This window comes from Thalassophryne amazonica, chromosome 3 (assembly GCF_902500255.1).
Source record: "Thalassophryne amazonica chromosome 3, fThaAma1.1, whole genome shotgun sequence".
Classification (NCBI taxonomy): Eukaryota; Metazoa; Chordata; class Actinopteri; order Batrachoidiformes; family Batrachoididae; genus Thalassophryne; species Thalassophryne amazonica.
The window spans coordinates 16,720,804-16,738,586 of NC_047105.1; the positions used below are offsets into that span (position 1 = coordinate 16,720,804).

The 17,783-nt window shown below is 42.3% G+C and overlaps 1 protein-coding gene across 1 annotated transcript in view; it reads left to right on the forward strand.

Annotated features, from left to right (window-relative positions):
- Positions 1 to 17,783, forward strand: part of rnf207a (ring finger protein 207a) — an 88,978-nt gene that overhangs the window by 27,675 nt on the left and 43,520 nt on the right. The window contains 6 exon segments of the mRNA XM_034165881.1: positions 8,596 to 8,668; positions 8,745 to 8,813; positions 8,936 to 9,004; positions 11,668 to 11,689; positions 11,692 to 11,741; positions 11,744 to 11,772. Coding sequence (XP_034021772.1) covers positions 8,596 to 8,668; positions 8,745 to 8,813; positions 8,936 to 9,004; positions 11,668 to 11,689; positions 11,692 to 11,741; positions 11,744 to 11,772 — 312 coding nt within the window.

The following is a 17,783-nucleotide window of genomic DNA, read 5'->3' on the forward strand; positions in this document are numbered from 1 at the left end:
ATGGGGTTGAACTTGACCGAACAAGGTTCAGTCAGGTCACACCATGGACCAATCTCAGGTCCTGGATCTGAACCACAGAGGCAAACAATCAGTCCATTTCCGCCCTTGAAAGTAACCATCAATCTGCCGCAATCAGGTCAAACATGGTCGTGTCCTTCATCTTCTCCAGCCGCGTGGGTCCTCAACACTGGATCACCTCTTACTTTGGATAGTATCAATGCAATGTTGTCCAGTGGAATACACAACATGGGCAATTCTTCAGTAACGGAATTACAATCTGAGCTAATCTGTCGTGGTTAGATGCCATATGTCCAGATTTTGCTGCTGTTGTAATTCTGTTACCGTAGAATTGCCCATATGGTCAAAATGTGGTACCTGATATTGCGTCACAATGCAAGTGATACTGTTCATGATCCTCCAGAGAAACTTGAAAAAGATATCCCTGTCACCCCCCTTAAGTCACTGGTTGGTATCTTATAACAATACAGTTTATTCATCAACATTCCAATCCTTTACCAAATAATAAGTATGTACTGTGTAGACCCTGAAGCCCATTGGTGTTGCTCTTGTATTCACATTCTACAGCATGAACTGCAAAATGATTGTAATTAGTTCAACTCATCATGCAGGTCGATGAGCTAATCAGTGACGTCGCTTGTTTTAGGTGCACAGGTAGAAATAATACTTGTAGGACGTCTACTCACTGAATTTGAAGGTTACCCACCTCTGACTGAAGCAGTCTAATCTTGTTAGTGGACTAAACCTCAATTAGTCAACTAATTTCTGATGTTAGTTGTTGCACAAAGCACTTAATCGGCTCTAAAGTTTTGCTATACCCAGCTAAAGTTGTTAGCCTGGTACAGTGGAGGCTAATCTTATTTTAGTTGACAAAAGTTAAGTATCTTACCTCAAAAAAGGCTGCTGTCATGTACCACCACTTGATGGAGGAAAAAGGAAGAAAAGCCTTGCAGTGGGAGCAGGGTGTTCCGGGACCGGAATGATCCATTGGAGATGTTTACGGATGCCAATGCCGAGAGCACTGCTCCTCTGCTAAGGCGAACTCTGCCATGTTTGTAGCAGATGGACCAACCCAGAAGTAAACAGAACTGTCACGCATTGGAGGCATTTTTGGCAACAGCACTCACAAGGCCGCCATGACCATAAAAATCGTTGCCTAAAGGTGCATTTACACATTGGCAAGACGCGTTACGAATGTCATATTTGCATAATTCTTGGCACATTCCTGACATTGTTAACGTGACTTAACGCATCTGAATATGTTTCTTAATAGTACGTGTTGGTGCGTGATATTCGTAATTTTCGTGGAGCATGTTTTTGGCTGTCAAAAATCTTCCATGAATGTCACAAACCACCCTCATTTCACCTCATGCATGGAGGTTGCAACTGAGCATGTTGATCCATCTTGATTAGTGGTGATCCTTAATAGAGCATGACAGCGTTTTTCTCTGCCCTGCACACATTAAATCCTGCTACACCGCATTCAGTTTCATTGCTGCAGTATGCTGAAAAAGGACAGTGACGCCAAGTCGACTAAAGTCTCGCTCCAGTGCTCAACACACTCCTGCAGGTGTTCCACCTGCTGCATGTGCCTGATGTTTGGGAAAACAAGCGAGACTGAGAGCCACGTGAAAACACATCTGGCTCTCTCCGTTCCTCCTCCTTTCTGTGCCACTCCATGGCACAGAGCCCAATAAGCATGCAGTCACAAAATTCTTCTGCTGTGGATTTGATGAACAAACTGGAGCGATCTGAATTGTTCAGCCACTGACAGTAGAATGAATATGGGTGTGTGTGTGTGGAACAATTCACTCATTCTCAACATGACAGAAACTTAACGATGTGCTGTTACGCGCGATAGCACGAAACAACGCGGAAAAAATAATCTTGACTGTGTGTAATGGTTCCTGATAATTCTCCAGCAACACATGCCATTAATCGTAACACGTGGTAACAAGTTGCAGCAGTTCCTGAGGACACCTGACGCCTCTGTCCCGAATCATCACATTCATGATCAGCGACAAAAGAATATATATTTTGTGACATTCGTGATGTGCTGTTGTTATGTGTAAATGCAGCATTACATAAAATGGCTAACCATAGTGGACTAAGAAAGTTTAGTAGACTAAAAGATTAGACTGCTTTATGAAAACCGGACCCATGTCTACATATTGCAGACTAGCTCATTTTCCACTCAGCTCCTCTACAGAAACCATAAAAGGTTAAGTTTTACTTTGTCTTTTTAGCAACAGTCGCACCATCCCTACAGTTTTATTAATGCTTTTTTCTGATCCTTGATGAGCTGATGAAGTTGCATGTTTGTTGAAACATTTTTAAAAATGATGGAATGACTGTTAAAAGCTTCAGAATGAGTAATTGTCATATTTTTTTTATGGAGGGGGGTATTTAGAACCTGAAAAATTTAAACTTTTGGCTCTATTTAAGGGTCTACCTGTAGAGCCAGTATCTTAGCACATGGAAGAAAATCGAAAGAGATAAGCACGAGGCATCCAGAAATAATTTAGCATCTCCACATGTGAGATTCCTCTTTAAAACCCATCTCAGAAACATTTATGGCACCACAAGCAATGGGCATAATCTATGAAACAGATTATATGAAGCTTGTGACCATGCAGAGTTTGTATAACTTAATAAGGAGGCTCCAAATAACATTGTCCCAAAGATACAACAAAACATCAGGATCAAATCCAAGGAACTGATGAAGGCATCAGCTGGAAATTTGACACTTTCCTTTTTAAGAGGGAACTTCATCACTATGATGCAAAGGCTCTCAAACAAATAGGCAGCCATTACTGCAAAATCTACACACAAAAAAGTGATATAAAAGTTTCCTGCTGATCACCAGGAGAACTTCTTGACTGCTCTGAAAGGCTTAAGTCCAGCTTCAGAGGCTCCAGAAAGTGCAGAAAAAAAAAAAAAAATCACATAATAACTGATTTACTTGTTTTAGATCAACTGATGGTGGCTGCATTATAAAAGAAAACACAGCCACATGTTGTTTTGAACGTTAATTTCTGCCTGATGTGCCCTGAATAGCATGTAAAAATTGTTCAGATTCCAAATGACACATTTGACAAATTGGAATTATTCACCCTATTGAGATATCTATAATCCCTTGTGCGCCAGAGGAGTTCTGCAATCCAAACATAGAGAAACCACTTGACGGCAACTGCAAATTAATATTATACTACCAAAATGTAATTTTTTTTATGTCTTTCATAACATTTATAAGAGACTGCATGCATAAAACATAGATGATATATTCACGAGAGTTTTAAGCACAATTCGCCTGGCATTTATTTCATTTATATAGCACCAAATCACAACAAACCTGCCTCAAGGTGCTTCACACAAGTAAGGTCTAACCTTACCAACCCCCAAAGCAAGCACACAGGTGACAGTGGCAAGGAAAAACTCGCTCAGATGATCTGAGGAAAAAAACTCAAGCAGACCAGACTCAATGGGGTGACCCTGCTGCAGACACAATTGACAGTACAAATATACAGCAAATTTTTGTCTTTTGTTTCTTTCTGCACCTGTGCAAATGACTTATCAGTCCAATGGGTGAGTGACAATCTCTGCTGCATTTGTTGCACGTGTACTGTGATGCCTGCTGAGGCTGCCGCTGTTGTTCCTTCCTCCTAACTCATTTTTGATCAGGATATGTCATTCAATGCGCATATTAAACAAATATGTAGGACTGCTTTTTTGCATTTACGCAATATCTCTAAAATTAGAAAGGTCTTGTCTCAGAGTGATGCTGAAAAACTAATTCATGCATTTATTTCCTCTAGGCTGGATTATTGTAATTCATTATTATCAGGTTGTCCTAAAAGTTCCCTGAAAAGCCTTCAGTTAATTCAAAATGCTGCAGCTAGAGTACTAACGGGGACTAGAAGGAGAGAGCATATTTCACCCATATTGGCCTCTCTTCATTGGCTTCCTGTTAATTCTAGAATAGAATTTAAAATTCTTCTTCTTACTTATAAGGTTTTGAATAATCAGGTCCCATCTTATCTTAGGGACCTCATAGTACCATATCACCCCAATAGAGCGCTTCGCTCTCAGACTGCAGGCTTACTTGTAGTTCCTAGGGTTTGTAAGAATAGAATGGGAGGCAGAGCCTTCAGCTTTCAGGCTCCTCTCCTGTGGAACCAGCTCCCAATTCAGATCAGGGAGACAGACACCCTCTCTACTTTTAAGATTAGGCTTAAAACTTTCCTTTTTGCTAAAGGTTATAGTTAGGGCTGGATCAGGTGACCCTGAACCATCACTTAGTTATGCTGCTATAGACTTAGACTGCTGGGGGGTTCCCATGATGCACTGAGTGTTTCTTTCTCTTTTTGCTCTGTAGCACCACTCTGCATTTAATCATTAGTGATTGATCTCTGCTCCCCTCCACAGCATGTCTTTTTCCTGATTCTCTCCCTCAACCCCAACCAGTCCCAGCAGAAGACTGCCCCTCCCTGAGCCTGGTTCTGCTGGAGGTTTCTTCCTGTTAAAAGGGAGTTTTTCCTTCCCACTGTTGCCAAGTGCTTGCTCACAGGGGGTCGTTTTGACCGTTGGGGTTTTTTACGTAATTATTGTATGGCCTTGCCTTACAATATAAAGCGCGCCTTGGGGCAACTGTTTGTTGTGATTTGGCGCTATATAAATAAATTGATTGAATTGATTGATTGATATGTAAGATGGCTGTAATTCTTTTTGCATGTTCTCCCATGTTTGCCGGGTTCACCGTGTTCCGTCACGGTGCTCTGGCTTCCTCCCACTTATAAAGACATAGAGGTTAGGTGAATTGTAAACTTTAAATTGGCTGTAGGTGTGAGTGAGCATGTCAGTGTGTTTGTAACCCCCCCCCCACATGCAAACACACATATTCATTAATGTTTTAATGTGATCATTTTTGTTAAATATTGTATGGCCTTGCCTTACAATATAAAGCGCCTTGGGGCAACTGTTTGTTGTGATTTGGCGCTATATAAATAAAATTGATTTGATTTGATTGCTCAGTAAGGCCTTGGTTCCTCTCCTGCTCAAACCTCTGTGCACCTGTCCTGACAGTAAGGCGCCAGGCTGCACGGTCCTCTGCACATTGTTCCAACGTGTTGACATTGATGCTGCACATTTTCATGTCCTTCTTGTAGACATCCTTGAAGCACAGGTGTGGTTGACCAGCCAAACGAGTGCCCTCTGCCAGCTCACTGTACAGTAGAGCTTTAGGAATGCGGCCCGGATCCATTCTCCTAACGTGGCCAAGCCATCAAAGGCACTTTTTGCCAAGAATGCTGAACATGCTGCTCATGTTGGCGCGTTCCAAGACCTCTGTGTTGGGTACCTTGTCCTGCCATCCAATGTGCAGAATCAATCTTAGGCACCTCAGATGGTAGCTGTTGAGCTGTAGGCACAATATACAAAGAGTTTGTGCAGTGGTTAAATTGCAACGTTATCTGACTGTCTCAATGCAGTTCTCAATGTTGTTGACATCTCGCTTGTCAGAGACCTCTCTGAAATTTTGTGGGATTTGAAACCTCAATAGGGCGAGTAATGAATTCTGTAACAATTAAAGTCTGTCAACTAACTGCCATCTTGTTTGCAACATTCATATTATGTCATCTTTAGTCTGTAATATATACAACGTGACTGACAGGCAATTAAACGCACCACAATACACCAGTATTAATTCTGCATCTGATATGCACCATGGACAGCTCATTAACTGCATTTTAATGGTGTGAAAGAAAGAAAGATGTTTGCAGAAATGCTAATAGAAGACACACAAAATCGTGTATGATTTTGCCTTCAGAGGCTAAAATGTTGAAAGGGGTCCAATTGATAGTACAGTTAATTTGAAGTTGCTTCAACTCAGATGTTATTATTATAGCAGCCAACAACCATGTAGAGCAAAAAAAAAAAAAAAAAAAAAAATTAGCTTAATGGTGTCCTGTGCAGAGAATGTAGTTGTAGCAACACTCCCTCTGTCCCCTGAGCTTTTCTGTTCTTTGACTGCATGTGCACATTTAGTGCATGGGAATTACAGCATGTGGACTTTTAGTGCATACGAGTCTGTCCCTGTGAAACCATTGCCCCACCCTACATTTATAAAGAAGACAGCCGTACTCACAACTCACCACGTAGCTGTTGAGGTTTTTGAAGTTGGTGGGTGGCAGCTACTTTCTGTTAGACCTGTTAAAAGGCTTCAATGCTGTTCCTTGTACTTGGGAAGGAGGGAGGTATGAGGAGGAGTGGTTGAGGAGGTAAGCTTTGTTTACATCCTGAAGTATGGTACTAGTGTGACATCTAGTGGCAGAAAATCATTCACAGCGCCTTTAAAAACTGTAATAAATAAAAACAACACAGGGTTCTGTTATACACTTGGACCATCAAGTGCCACCAGAACAGCTTCAGTACCCTTTGACATTACTGCAGGAGAGATGGAATGCCATTATTTGTCATAATGATTTCCCTCTTTTGGTGTTTTGATGATGATGGTTAGGAGCACTGGCTAAAGTTGGCCACTCACAACATGATGATACAATGCAATTGCACATTATCAACGTAACAGTACTTTATCAATGCAAAGCAGAATCGTATTTCAGAATATATGCAGAACTCTGCAGATACATAATAATGTGTGCCTCTATCTGTGCAGTGATAAAATTACTTTGCACATTTAGAATTCAGGCATACATGATAAGTATCAGTGCTGTTCCAAGTGGATAATAACAAACAGTAAATACATGTATTCAGCACAGAATTGACAGTTGCACATGAGCCATATCACCTTTCCCCCATGGCCTCATATGGTGGAAGAATAATTTCAGTATTCAGATCATGTGCACAAATTAAAGCCCCAGTCACACAGAGAACAGACTGTATGTGATTTGGGAGAGTCACCGACAGTCAATGTTGCAACCCCATATGGTCACAGATGCTTTGGCAAAAGTGAAATTACAGTCAGATATACAAATATGAGGGTTGACTGATTGTTGCAAAGGTACTGTGGCACAACATATGCAAGATGGTGGCAGTATTGTTGTGGGGCAGTCCTGTGTAAGTGGCACAAATTGATATGATTGTCTTCCTTTTTTTCTGAAAATCATATGACTAGGGCAGTACTTTCATGCACATATTGTGTGTGTATTGTAAAACTGTTCTTCCCTCTGAAATCATTGCAACAGTCCCTGACATACACACCTCTGTAGAAAACAGTGGCACCACTGTGGCACACTTCTTTAAAGCCTGTCTCTGCATGTTAAGAGTCGCAGGAGTCACCAAGCATATTTTGAACATGACACACTCTATGATGATTTTTCATCCATGACACAATACAAACACTTTTTGTCCTGCAACAGTGAAGACAGAGACTGAGGTGTACACACCTGCAACATTTTGTCTTAAACCTGTAGCAGGGTGGTTGTAACCCTCAGTGTGACTGGGCCTTAAACAAATTATATGGTGTGTGCGGACAATAAAATTCCAGTGAAATACTTTTTCCTATTTTGTTGTCTTAACTACCCCTCTACTCGGTGCACCCAGTGTACGGCTGCTCTTATTGGCGGTTTCAACCACAGAAACATGCGTCTCTCCTACACACATATTCTTTATGGATGTCCTGCGCCACAGTTGAGAGCATCATTATATTTTTTTATTTTTGTCTGCTCCTGTTTTGCTCAGGTGCAAATGTGTGTGCGTGCACCTCTGTGTCTATTTACTTGTAATAACATCTATGTAACAATGCAATGTGTGTCATGATGCAATACATGAAATACGGCGCCGGCTGCTTTGCAGAGATTTTGAACAACAAACTGCTGCGTTCTGGTCTCATTTCACCAAGACCCACTTGCTCCATCCATCTTGCAATAGGACTTGCATCACTGTATGTTGTTTGCAAGCTGCGTGTTGTATCATCAGCATTATTTTCATACTCAGCTCACTATTCACTGGGTCTTCTTGTCCTGTGGATGAGGGCATTCAATCTTCTTCATTCACTTTTGCAGCTTTTTTTGCTGTTGTTGTTCAGTTCAGCCTTCTTTTGTCTGGTTTGTCACCCTTTTGTACACATGAGTGTGTTATTTCTGTCTGTGTATTCTCAATAAAGTGTGAGCTGCAGTTTGCAAACAGCAATTCAAGACATTTGCACAAATCTTAATGAAAACTGTGCCACCTGAGCAGGAACCACTTCAGAACACTTTGCTTTCAGCGCGCGTTCCACATTGACGTGATTGAACGAGAACAGTGTGTGTGTGCGTGTGCGTGTGTGGTAATGCGTCGGTTTGCACTCTGTGGGGATCTGTAATGAGATTTTTTATTCCCACTGTCCTCCATCTCTCTCTCTCTCCATTGCCTGGAAGTGGTTCAGTGGCATTGTTCCCGGAAAGGTGTTAAAGGCTATTTGTGTCTATCTTTCTGTGTCCATCGGTGCCTTTGTGTTTGTTACAACAGAAGACGGATAGATTAGCGTGTGGAAATATGGAGTATTTGTTTGGGGGTTGTGGTTCTTGAGCTGAATTCTCTGTGTCATTGTGAAGGTGTCGTGTTACGTGTTTGTGTTTGCAGTCAACACGAGGAGAAGGAAAAAGCGCTGAAGGACCAGCTGTCCCACCTGACTGCCCTCCTGCCCACCCTCCAGGTACGTGACCATCATCACCTTAAGATTTTATTAGCCTGCAGTTTGGATGCTAACCTTTGACCTCTGTTGGTCTAAGGTCCACCTTGTCACCTGTTCGGCCTTCCTCAGCTCTGCCAACAAGTTTGAGTTTTTGGACATGGGCTATGTGAGTGATAAGTTTCAGACAGACGTTATTCTGAAGACGTAAGAGGGAAGTTAACAAACTGAGCATTAAATTGAGTCTTTACGCAACACTGAACTGTGTTATGGTTGTTTCTGCTTACACAGCAGCTCATGGAGAGGCTGAAGAGGATTGTAAAGCTCCCTCATCGACTCAAACCGGTGCAGAGCAGCAAAGTGAGTGCAAGCAGTCTGGTGAAGCGCACTGTCTGAATATCTCTGTTGCTTGTGTTCCCACTGTGGCTTTTCCTCTCTTTTATGGCCCTAAACCCTAGATCTTGTTTTTTTTTTTCAAGGAAGCTATATCCACCATTTCAGTAACCTAATATACTTCAGGTCACAAAGGCCTCATTTCTAAAACTTTGTGCAGAATCACTAAAACAGTGCACAAAGGCAGAAATGTGCTTTTTATTCACCAGAGTTATAAAGTCATGCACGCATGGTTCTTCTTTATATCCTGCTTTCCACTCCCATCTTTAGCCATGAATGGATGTAGACACACCCTCAAATTACATTTGCATATAAAACCTCTCAGTGTCTGGTGAAATAAAGCCAGACCAGTTTCTTCACGGCAATTTAAACAAACAAACAAAAAATGATGAAGCATTGCAGTTGAAGCCTGTATTTATTGAATGTGAAACAGAGACAGTCCTCAGAGAGGTGGAGCAAAAGAAACCTGCAAATTTGCTTCTGGAATCCCAAGCAAAAGAAAAGCTGCTTAACGAGAAAAAGAGGTGACCCGTGCAAGGGTGGAAGTATTTAAAGCAGTCACAGTTGACAAAATAAATAAATAAAAGGTAAATTGTACATATTAAAATAGGTGTGTGTGTGACCAGAAGTTACATTTGAATAAAAATAAGAAATGCAGCCTCTTTGACATGTTAAATTCCACCTCGCCTCATCTCTCAACGTATCACGAACATGTGATTTCAGAGACTGTGCCCCCTGGTGGACACAATTACAATAAAACAGTATCGAATCTATCTGAGGTCGTAACGTGGTGATGTTGTGAACCGTGTTTCACCTTAAGGCACAAAGTCTCAGTCAAGGTGTTATGCACAAGTTGACATGGACACACACACACCACACACACACACACACACACACACACACACACACACACACACACACACACACACACACACACACACACACACACACACACACACACACACACACACACACAGACTCAAGCAGTTCCTAGGCTAAGCTGGTAAAAATCTTGTATGCATGTATGTCTGTCTGTGAAAAACCTTCACATCATCCATCACAGTCCAATAAAGGGACATCATAACATTCATTCTGTCATCCAGAATATACGTGGAATATCTTGATTATGTACATTAGTTCACGCAGTCGCTACCAGGGGCGTTTTAAGGATGCAGAATGTACATCTCTCTGTCCGTAGGGTTTCACTTTACATGTGGTTGGATAATGTCTATCATTCGTTAGGTCTACGGCTCAATGTCAAGTGGCTTCTTAGGTTATACGTAACGTACATTTTAACTTCATCCTTTCAAAAACCAACAACAAAAAAATGTTATTGTCCGGAAGACATGAGATACTTTTATTATGTACATTAATTCACACAAACATCACCAGGAGGTCATTTATGTTGTGATAAAGTAGAAACCATCATATACATAAGTATATGAATTCAGTATTCTTATTTACTTTTATATAACACCGAAATAGATCCTTGTCATTTGAGTGGTGGTTTATATGTCATGTGATATTGATCATTTGTCCCATTTGCCATTTGGTTCCATTTACTATGCAATTTTGGTTCTATTTAGTGTGCAATTTTAGTTCTACACGTTTTGCACCATTGCACGTTGCGACCACTGTGCGCTCACACTAGCGGTGACAGCGCTTAGTTTAAAAACAAACATGGCGGGGTTTGTTTTGGTGACAGACGATGAATTGAACTAGCTTATTGACGGTGCTCATTCTTCTAACACACACACACACACACACACACACACACACACACACACACACACACACACACACACACACACACACACAACACACACACACACACACACACAAACAAATCCAGCACGCCATAAGCTGTCTAGAGGCATTTGCAGTATTTGCTCGGACGTCTTTACCTGAAGTACAATAGCTGTCGGATGAAGTGCTTGACAAATTTCTGCTGCAATTTTTCGCTGGACTGAGGAAAGCAGACGGCAGTCTGTACACGAAGAAGTCAATGCATGCTAGTAGCTGTGGACTACATCGTCAGGATTGTTTTTGAACTATATGACTGTTTTTGATTGGGAACAATTTTGGATTGGATTTCTATTTAAAGTTTGTGTTGGACAGTTTGGAACCTCTTGAGATCAACGGACCAGTGACACACACCAAAATATAAGTCCCTTTTCTCTTGTTTATACATTAATAAAATATCAAATGACAAGGCTCTATTTTAGGTGTTATATAAAACAAATAATGAATGTTTTTTTAATTTGTGCACTGGCTCTGCCTCGTTGAATGGAACTTATCATCTTTCATCGAATGACATATTCTTACCATTGCACTCATAAACCTCATTATTTGTATGATATACACTGTCCAATTCCAAGGACCTACCATTGACAAGCCTGGCTCTCAGAGGTGAAGCAGTCACAAATGTCTCCAAACTTTGCACCGCGAGTACAATATAAAAATTGGCTGATTGGCTGAAGTTTTTCATTACTGTGCATAACTTCTGAGCAACTGCTTCATTTGTTCAAAGCATCCAAAAAAACCCCCTAATTCTCTTGTCAGTCACCTGAACATGTGGAATATTGGCTCGACACTAGAACATTAAATAATTGACTTTCTCTGTCCGATAGATCAACACGGACTACAGAAGTGAGTTGCTCGTTGCCTTGAACCTTTATGTTTGTCGGACCAGCGCTGCCCTCCCTCCTTACTGGGTGCACAAGTGTGGCAACAAGGTAAGGTATTTAGTCACCTGACAGCTAATATCACTGCAGTGTAATCAGTAAGCAGTCACTTCCTCTCAGCTCTCCCTGGGTGGTACTGCTGTGGATAATTCCCATAGCACAGTTTAGACTCTTCCAAGAAAACAAGGAGTCTGGGCAGCAAATTTCACACTTGTTGAAGCATCAAATATCAAAACCCCCGATGATTTGGCATGTGCAGATGGCAGACAGTGATGACGGCATTTAGAGGAATGGAGGCGCCACGATGAGTGTCACTATGGCAGGTATCTGTCCGCCTGTGAGCTCTGCACGCCTGTGTGCTGACGTAACATGTTGCGTGCAAGGTGCTGGGATGGAACAAGTCCCTGATTTGAACGTGGGGAGGATTGGTTTCGGAAAAACTTAATCATGGTTGGTTGTGCCAAAGACACAGCAGACAACACTGGCGGGAATCACGGATGGATGGATCAGTGTGGTCCCAGCCACGTCATTCATAGATGACAGAGACGTGTTTTCTGTTTACAAAGTCAAGTGTTAAACCAGATGAATATTTCTGCGGTGCCTTGCTTCTGCTCCCGTTTGTCCAGGGTTGCCACAGTGGATCCAGCACAGATCTGCGTTGGGATTTGACACAACTTTTATGATGGATGTCTTTCCTGATGCAAGTCCTGTTTTACACAGAGAAACAGACATATCCCCTGGTCTTCCGAAGAGCTCTCCCATCCAAGTACTAACCAGGATCTACTCTGCTCACCTTCTGAGATCTGACATGATCAAGCTCACACAGAGAAGACAGGCTGCAAATATTTCCACGGTGCAAGACCTGCAAATTAGCGCTAATTTTGTGTCATCTTTATTTTAGTGTCAAATTATTCCCAACATTTACAATATATTCCTACACCAGCATAATTTGACAGAGTGAGATTCATTGCATTTTGTTATGTTGTTGCTTGTGGTGATGCACTCACCTTCCTGACACAACTTCAGATGTGGCAGAAGTTCAAAGGGTATGATACACAAATTGTACCACATAACCAAAATGCCATCGCTTATGTTCTGTTGCAATGGAGATAATTGGTAAGAGAAACGATGTTGTAGATGCCCATCTACATGAGGTATCTCAGCATCACACAGGCACCACCTTCCAGAGGTAAGACCCTTGATGGTCTCCTGTGCTTACTACTTTTCTAGTGAGTATCTGAACAGCTTGTGACAGACACACAGAGCAATTAAGATAACGGCTTTTCAGGGTAGGATGGGAAGTCACTACGGCGTGGTTTAATTATTATAGAATCCCTTTATTGAAGCGACCTTTATGAAACACTCATCACGGCTGCTCAGATTTTCTCAGTGCCTCATGTCTGGGTTTCACATAGACTCACACAGCCCCTGACCGATTTTTCCACAAAAGTATCTCCCAACTGTTCACAGGTCCTTAAGCTCACCCACTAATGCCAGCATACTAACAATATCCTTTCCAACTGTTGAGCGCTGTGCCAGCGCAAGATGCTAAGTGGGCAGGGATTGGTGGCCAGCCGCTGGCACTATTTTTATCATAATTCACAGAACTCTTCAGGATTCATATGGATGTTGGCGTGCAGGAGCGCACGGGCCACTTTGTTCCAGGCCGCTGATGTCACTGCTTTAGTCTTTAATTGGCATCACAGGAGGAGGATAATGGCAGCATGAGAGAGAAAGAGAGACACATGCAGGTTTTTAGGTCTTCACTTAACATCACAACTGGGCAAGAAAGTGGAAATATCCTGTCGTAATTCAGGTAATTTTTCATTTATATATCTCATTTTGGAACAGGTAGAGTTTTAGTATTTTGTGCTGTGATAGAAAATTACAACCCAGGCTCACATTTTTCTGTCATCTTCTGGTGAACTGACTAAATTTTTCAGCTGCATGTCTTTAAATAGTGAAATTACTTATTTTTTTAATCCCTGTGTGTGCATTACTTTCTTGTGCACATGATAAATTGAGTAAAATTTGTTTGTATCTTACCAAATTACCAAAGTTACTAGGGTTACTAACCCTAACCCTAACCTTGACCTGGATATCCTAAATGAGTTTGTCTTGGATAACATCTAACGTAACCATGATCTGCAGCAAGGGCTTTTAAGGGGCCCCAACTTTCTTGAAATGTTTCAGAAGTGCCAAAATCTGTCTGGCCCAATAATGTTGTGTTTCTAAGATGCATACTCCCACCCCTTCATATTTGAGTGCACTATATTATTAGTTGTTGTTAAATACGATGATTTTGTATATTCAGGGTTTACCCCAACTCTGGGCTTCAATACCTCTAAGGGAAATCCTTCTCCAAGTTGCCCAAAGGTCTGATCCTTTGAGATCCTTTTCATGTGAACCTTTTATTCATAAAGGAAAGTGTGTTAAATGCTTTTGTGAAATAATATCAGCATGATCAGATATGTCAGTCCTAAATGGATAAAAGTTGCATTGAAAATATGAAAAGAAAATTTTTTTTTAACTTGTTCAAAACTCATATTTGTGTTGAGATCCCGACCCCTAACCGCCCTATACAATATAAGTACATTGACTGATCCTGCATTTAGAACAGACAGGATTTTTTCCAGTGCAGCAGGGGTATTGCATTTGCTCTACCGCACTGTTGTGATGAAAAAGGGAGCTAACCCAAAAGGCGAAACTCTTGATCTACTGGTCAGTCTTCGTTCCTACTCTCACCTATGGTCATGAGGGTTGGGGTCATGATGGGCTTCCTCAAGAGGGTGGCTGGTGTCTCCCTTAGAGATTGGGTGAGAAGTTTGGTCTTTCGTGGGGAGCTCAGACTAGAGTCGCTACTCCTTCACGTTGAAAGGAGCCAGCTGAGGTGGTTCGGGCATCTGGTAAGGATGCCCCCAGGGGGCCTCCCTAGGGAGGTGTTCCAGGCACATCCATCTAGGAAGAGACCCCAGGGAAGACCCAGGGCTAGTTGGAGAGATTATATCTTCACACTGACCTGGGAATGCCTGGGGATCCCCCAGTCAGAGGTGGTCAATGTGGCATGGGAAAGGGAAGTCTGGGGTCCCCTACTGGAGCTGTTGCCCCCACAACCCAAACCAGGAAAAGCGGTTGAAGATGAGTTAGTGAGTGAGTGAGTTGTGATTTTTTCCATTGAGGGATAAATGCCAACGTATGAATTCTCACAGCACAAATGTGCCTTAATATTATTATTTTGAAAATATATATTTTGTGCTGATAACTGTGGGAGGCTACAGCTTGGCTCCATCATTTTTCTGTTTCATTCTTCCCTTAAGCTCACAGCAGAAGGCGAAAATTGGCTTTTCCTTAGCGTATGGTCGCTCAGAACACTGCCCATAGTGGGGCCCATTTCTGAGTGTCATTTTGCCTGATACGTGCTCCGATGCCCACGACACAGCCGCTAACGCGCGGGAGGAAACGTGTGCAGAGCTTGGAGGATGACCAACTGGCTGGGTCTGTTTTTAATCGTAGATTCACACAAGTGAAGGAAAATCAAATCTTAAAGCCTTTTACATTTGTTTTCCCGATGCTACTTCTTCGTGATGAGAGCGTTTAATTGGCTGTGTTGGGACGCCATCTGGAGCTGAGAGGACACCGAGAGGGTTGCATTCGTACTTATACCACTGCAACATTGCTTTGGGGCACTCAACAAAATATAAACGCAACACTTTTGGTTTTGCTCCCATTTTGTATGAGATGAACTCAAGATCTAAAACTTTTTCCACATACAAAATATCACCATTTCACTCAAATATTGTTCACAAACCAGTCTAAATCTGTGATAGTGAGCACTTCTCCTGTGCTGAGATAATCCATCCCACCTCACAGGTGTGCCATATCAAGATGCTGATTAGACACCATGATTAGTGCACAGGTGTGCCTAGACTGCCCACAATAAAGGCCACTCTGAAAGGTGCAGTTTTGTCACACAGCACAATGCCACAGATGTCGCAAGATTTGAGGGAGCATGCAATTGGCATGCTGACAGCAGGAATGTCACCAGAGCTGTTGCTCGTGTACTGAATGTTCACTTCTCTACCATAAGCCGTCTCCAAAGGCGTTTCAGAGAATTTGGCAGTACATCCAGCCAGCCCCACAACCGCAGACCACGTGTAACCACACCAGCCCAGGACCTCCACATCCAGCATGTTCACCTCCAAGATCGTCTGAGACCAGCCACTCGGACAGCTGCTGAAAGAATCGGTTTGCATAACCAAAGAATTTCTGCACAAACTGTCAGAAACCGTCTCAGGGAAGCTCATCTGCATGGTCGTCGTCCTCATCGGGGTCTTGACCTGACTCCAGTTCGTCGTCGTAACCGACTTGAGTGGGCAAATGCTCACATTCACTGGCGTTTGGCACGTTGGAGAGGTGTTCTCTTCACGGATGAATCCCGGTTCACACTGTTCAGGGCAGATGGCAGACAGCGTGTGTGGCGTCGTGTGGATGAGCGGTTTTCTGATGTCAATGTTGTGGATCGAGTGGCCCATGGTGGCGGTGGGGTTATGGTATGGGCAGGCGTCTGTTATGGACGAAGTACACAGGTGCATTTTATTGATGGCATTTTGAATGCACAAAGATACCGTGACGAGATCTTGAGGCCCATTGTTGTGCCATACATCCAAGAACATCATCTCATGTGCAGCAGGATAATGCACGGCCCATGTTGCAAGGATCTGTACACAATTCTTGGAAGCTGAAAATGTCCCAGTTCTTGCATGGCCGGCATACTCACCGGACATGTCACCCATTGAGCATGTTTGGGATGCTCTGGACCGGCGTATACAACAGCGTGTACCAGTTCCTGCCAATATCCAGCAACTTCGCACAGCCATTGAAGAGGAGTGGACCAACATTCCACAGGCCACAATTGACAACCTGATCAATCAATCAATCAATCAACTTTTTTCTTATATAGCGCCAAATCACAACAAACAGTTGCCCCAAGGCGCTCAACTCTATGCGAAGGAGATGTGTTGCACTGCATGAGGCAAATGGTGGTCACACCAGATACTGACTGGTATCCCCCCCAATAAAACAAAATTGCACCTTTCAGAGTGGCCTTTTATTGTGAACAGTCTAAGGCACACCTGTGCACTAATCATGGTGTCTAATCAGCATCTTGATATAGCACACCTGTGAGGTGGGATGGATTATCTCAGCAATGGAGAAGTGCTCACTATCACAGATTTAGACTGGTTTGTGAACAATATTGAGGGAAATGGTGATATTGTGTATGTGGAAAAGTTTAGATCTTTGAGTTCATCTCATACAAAATGGGAGCAAAACCAAAAGTGTTGCGTTTATATTTTTGTTGAGTATAAAACACTAATTCATTGATTTACTCCACCAAGGCCGATAGTCCCCTCTTCAAAGGTACATGTTTCTAGCACAACTGTATATGTTACATTACAGTCAATGACTTAAGATCACCTCCACAAAAAGAGCACAGCAGGTAGATCTGTGGGATGGGACTTAGATTGTCTCTATGTATAGACCAGGGGTCAGTTCCAGGTTTATTTTTCAGGCTACCTGCCTTTATCATTGGATAATACACTTCTTCTGTATTGTCCCAGTGCACCCAGTTCTAAAAGGCTACTGGCGGAGTCATAGATTTTCATCCACTTCACATTACAGTATCTGGTGAAAGGCTCTGGCACCAATGGGCCTTGGGACCTGGATTTGCGTCTTGTTTCCACAAAAAGGTGTTAGCTCTACATATTCACAGAAATTCACTACAAATACCCCGGAATGTTTAGACATAGTTTTTCTTGAGTTTTCTGCACAAGTACCTTTAATAAATAAAACACCAAGCGTTCAGTCACCAGACCATATACACAGTAAATTTTGCAGAGTAAAATATACTCTGCCAGGATAACATTTGGTCCCCGTCCAAACAGAGTTAAATATACTCTATCTCAGTGCTATAAATCAAATATATTATCGGGTAAAATCAACTTTGTCATGCTGTAAATGACTCTTATTGGAGTTGAAAACGTGATTTGACAAGACAGTAGAGC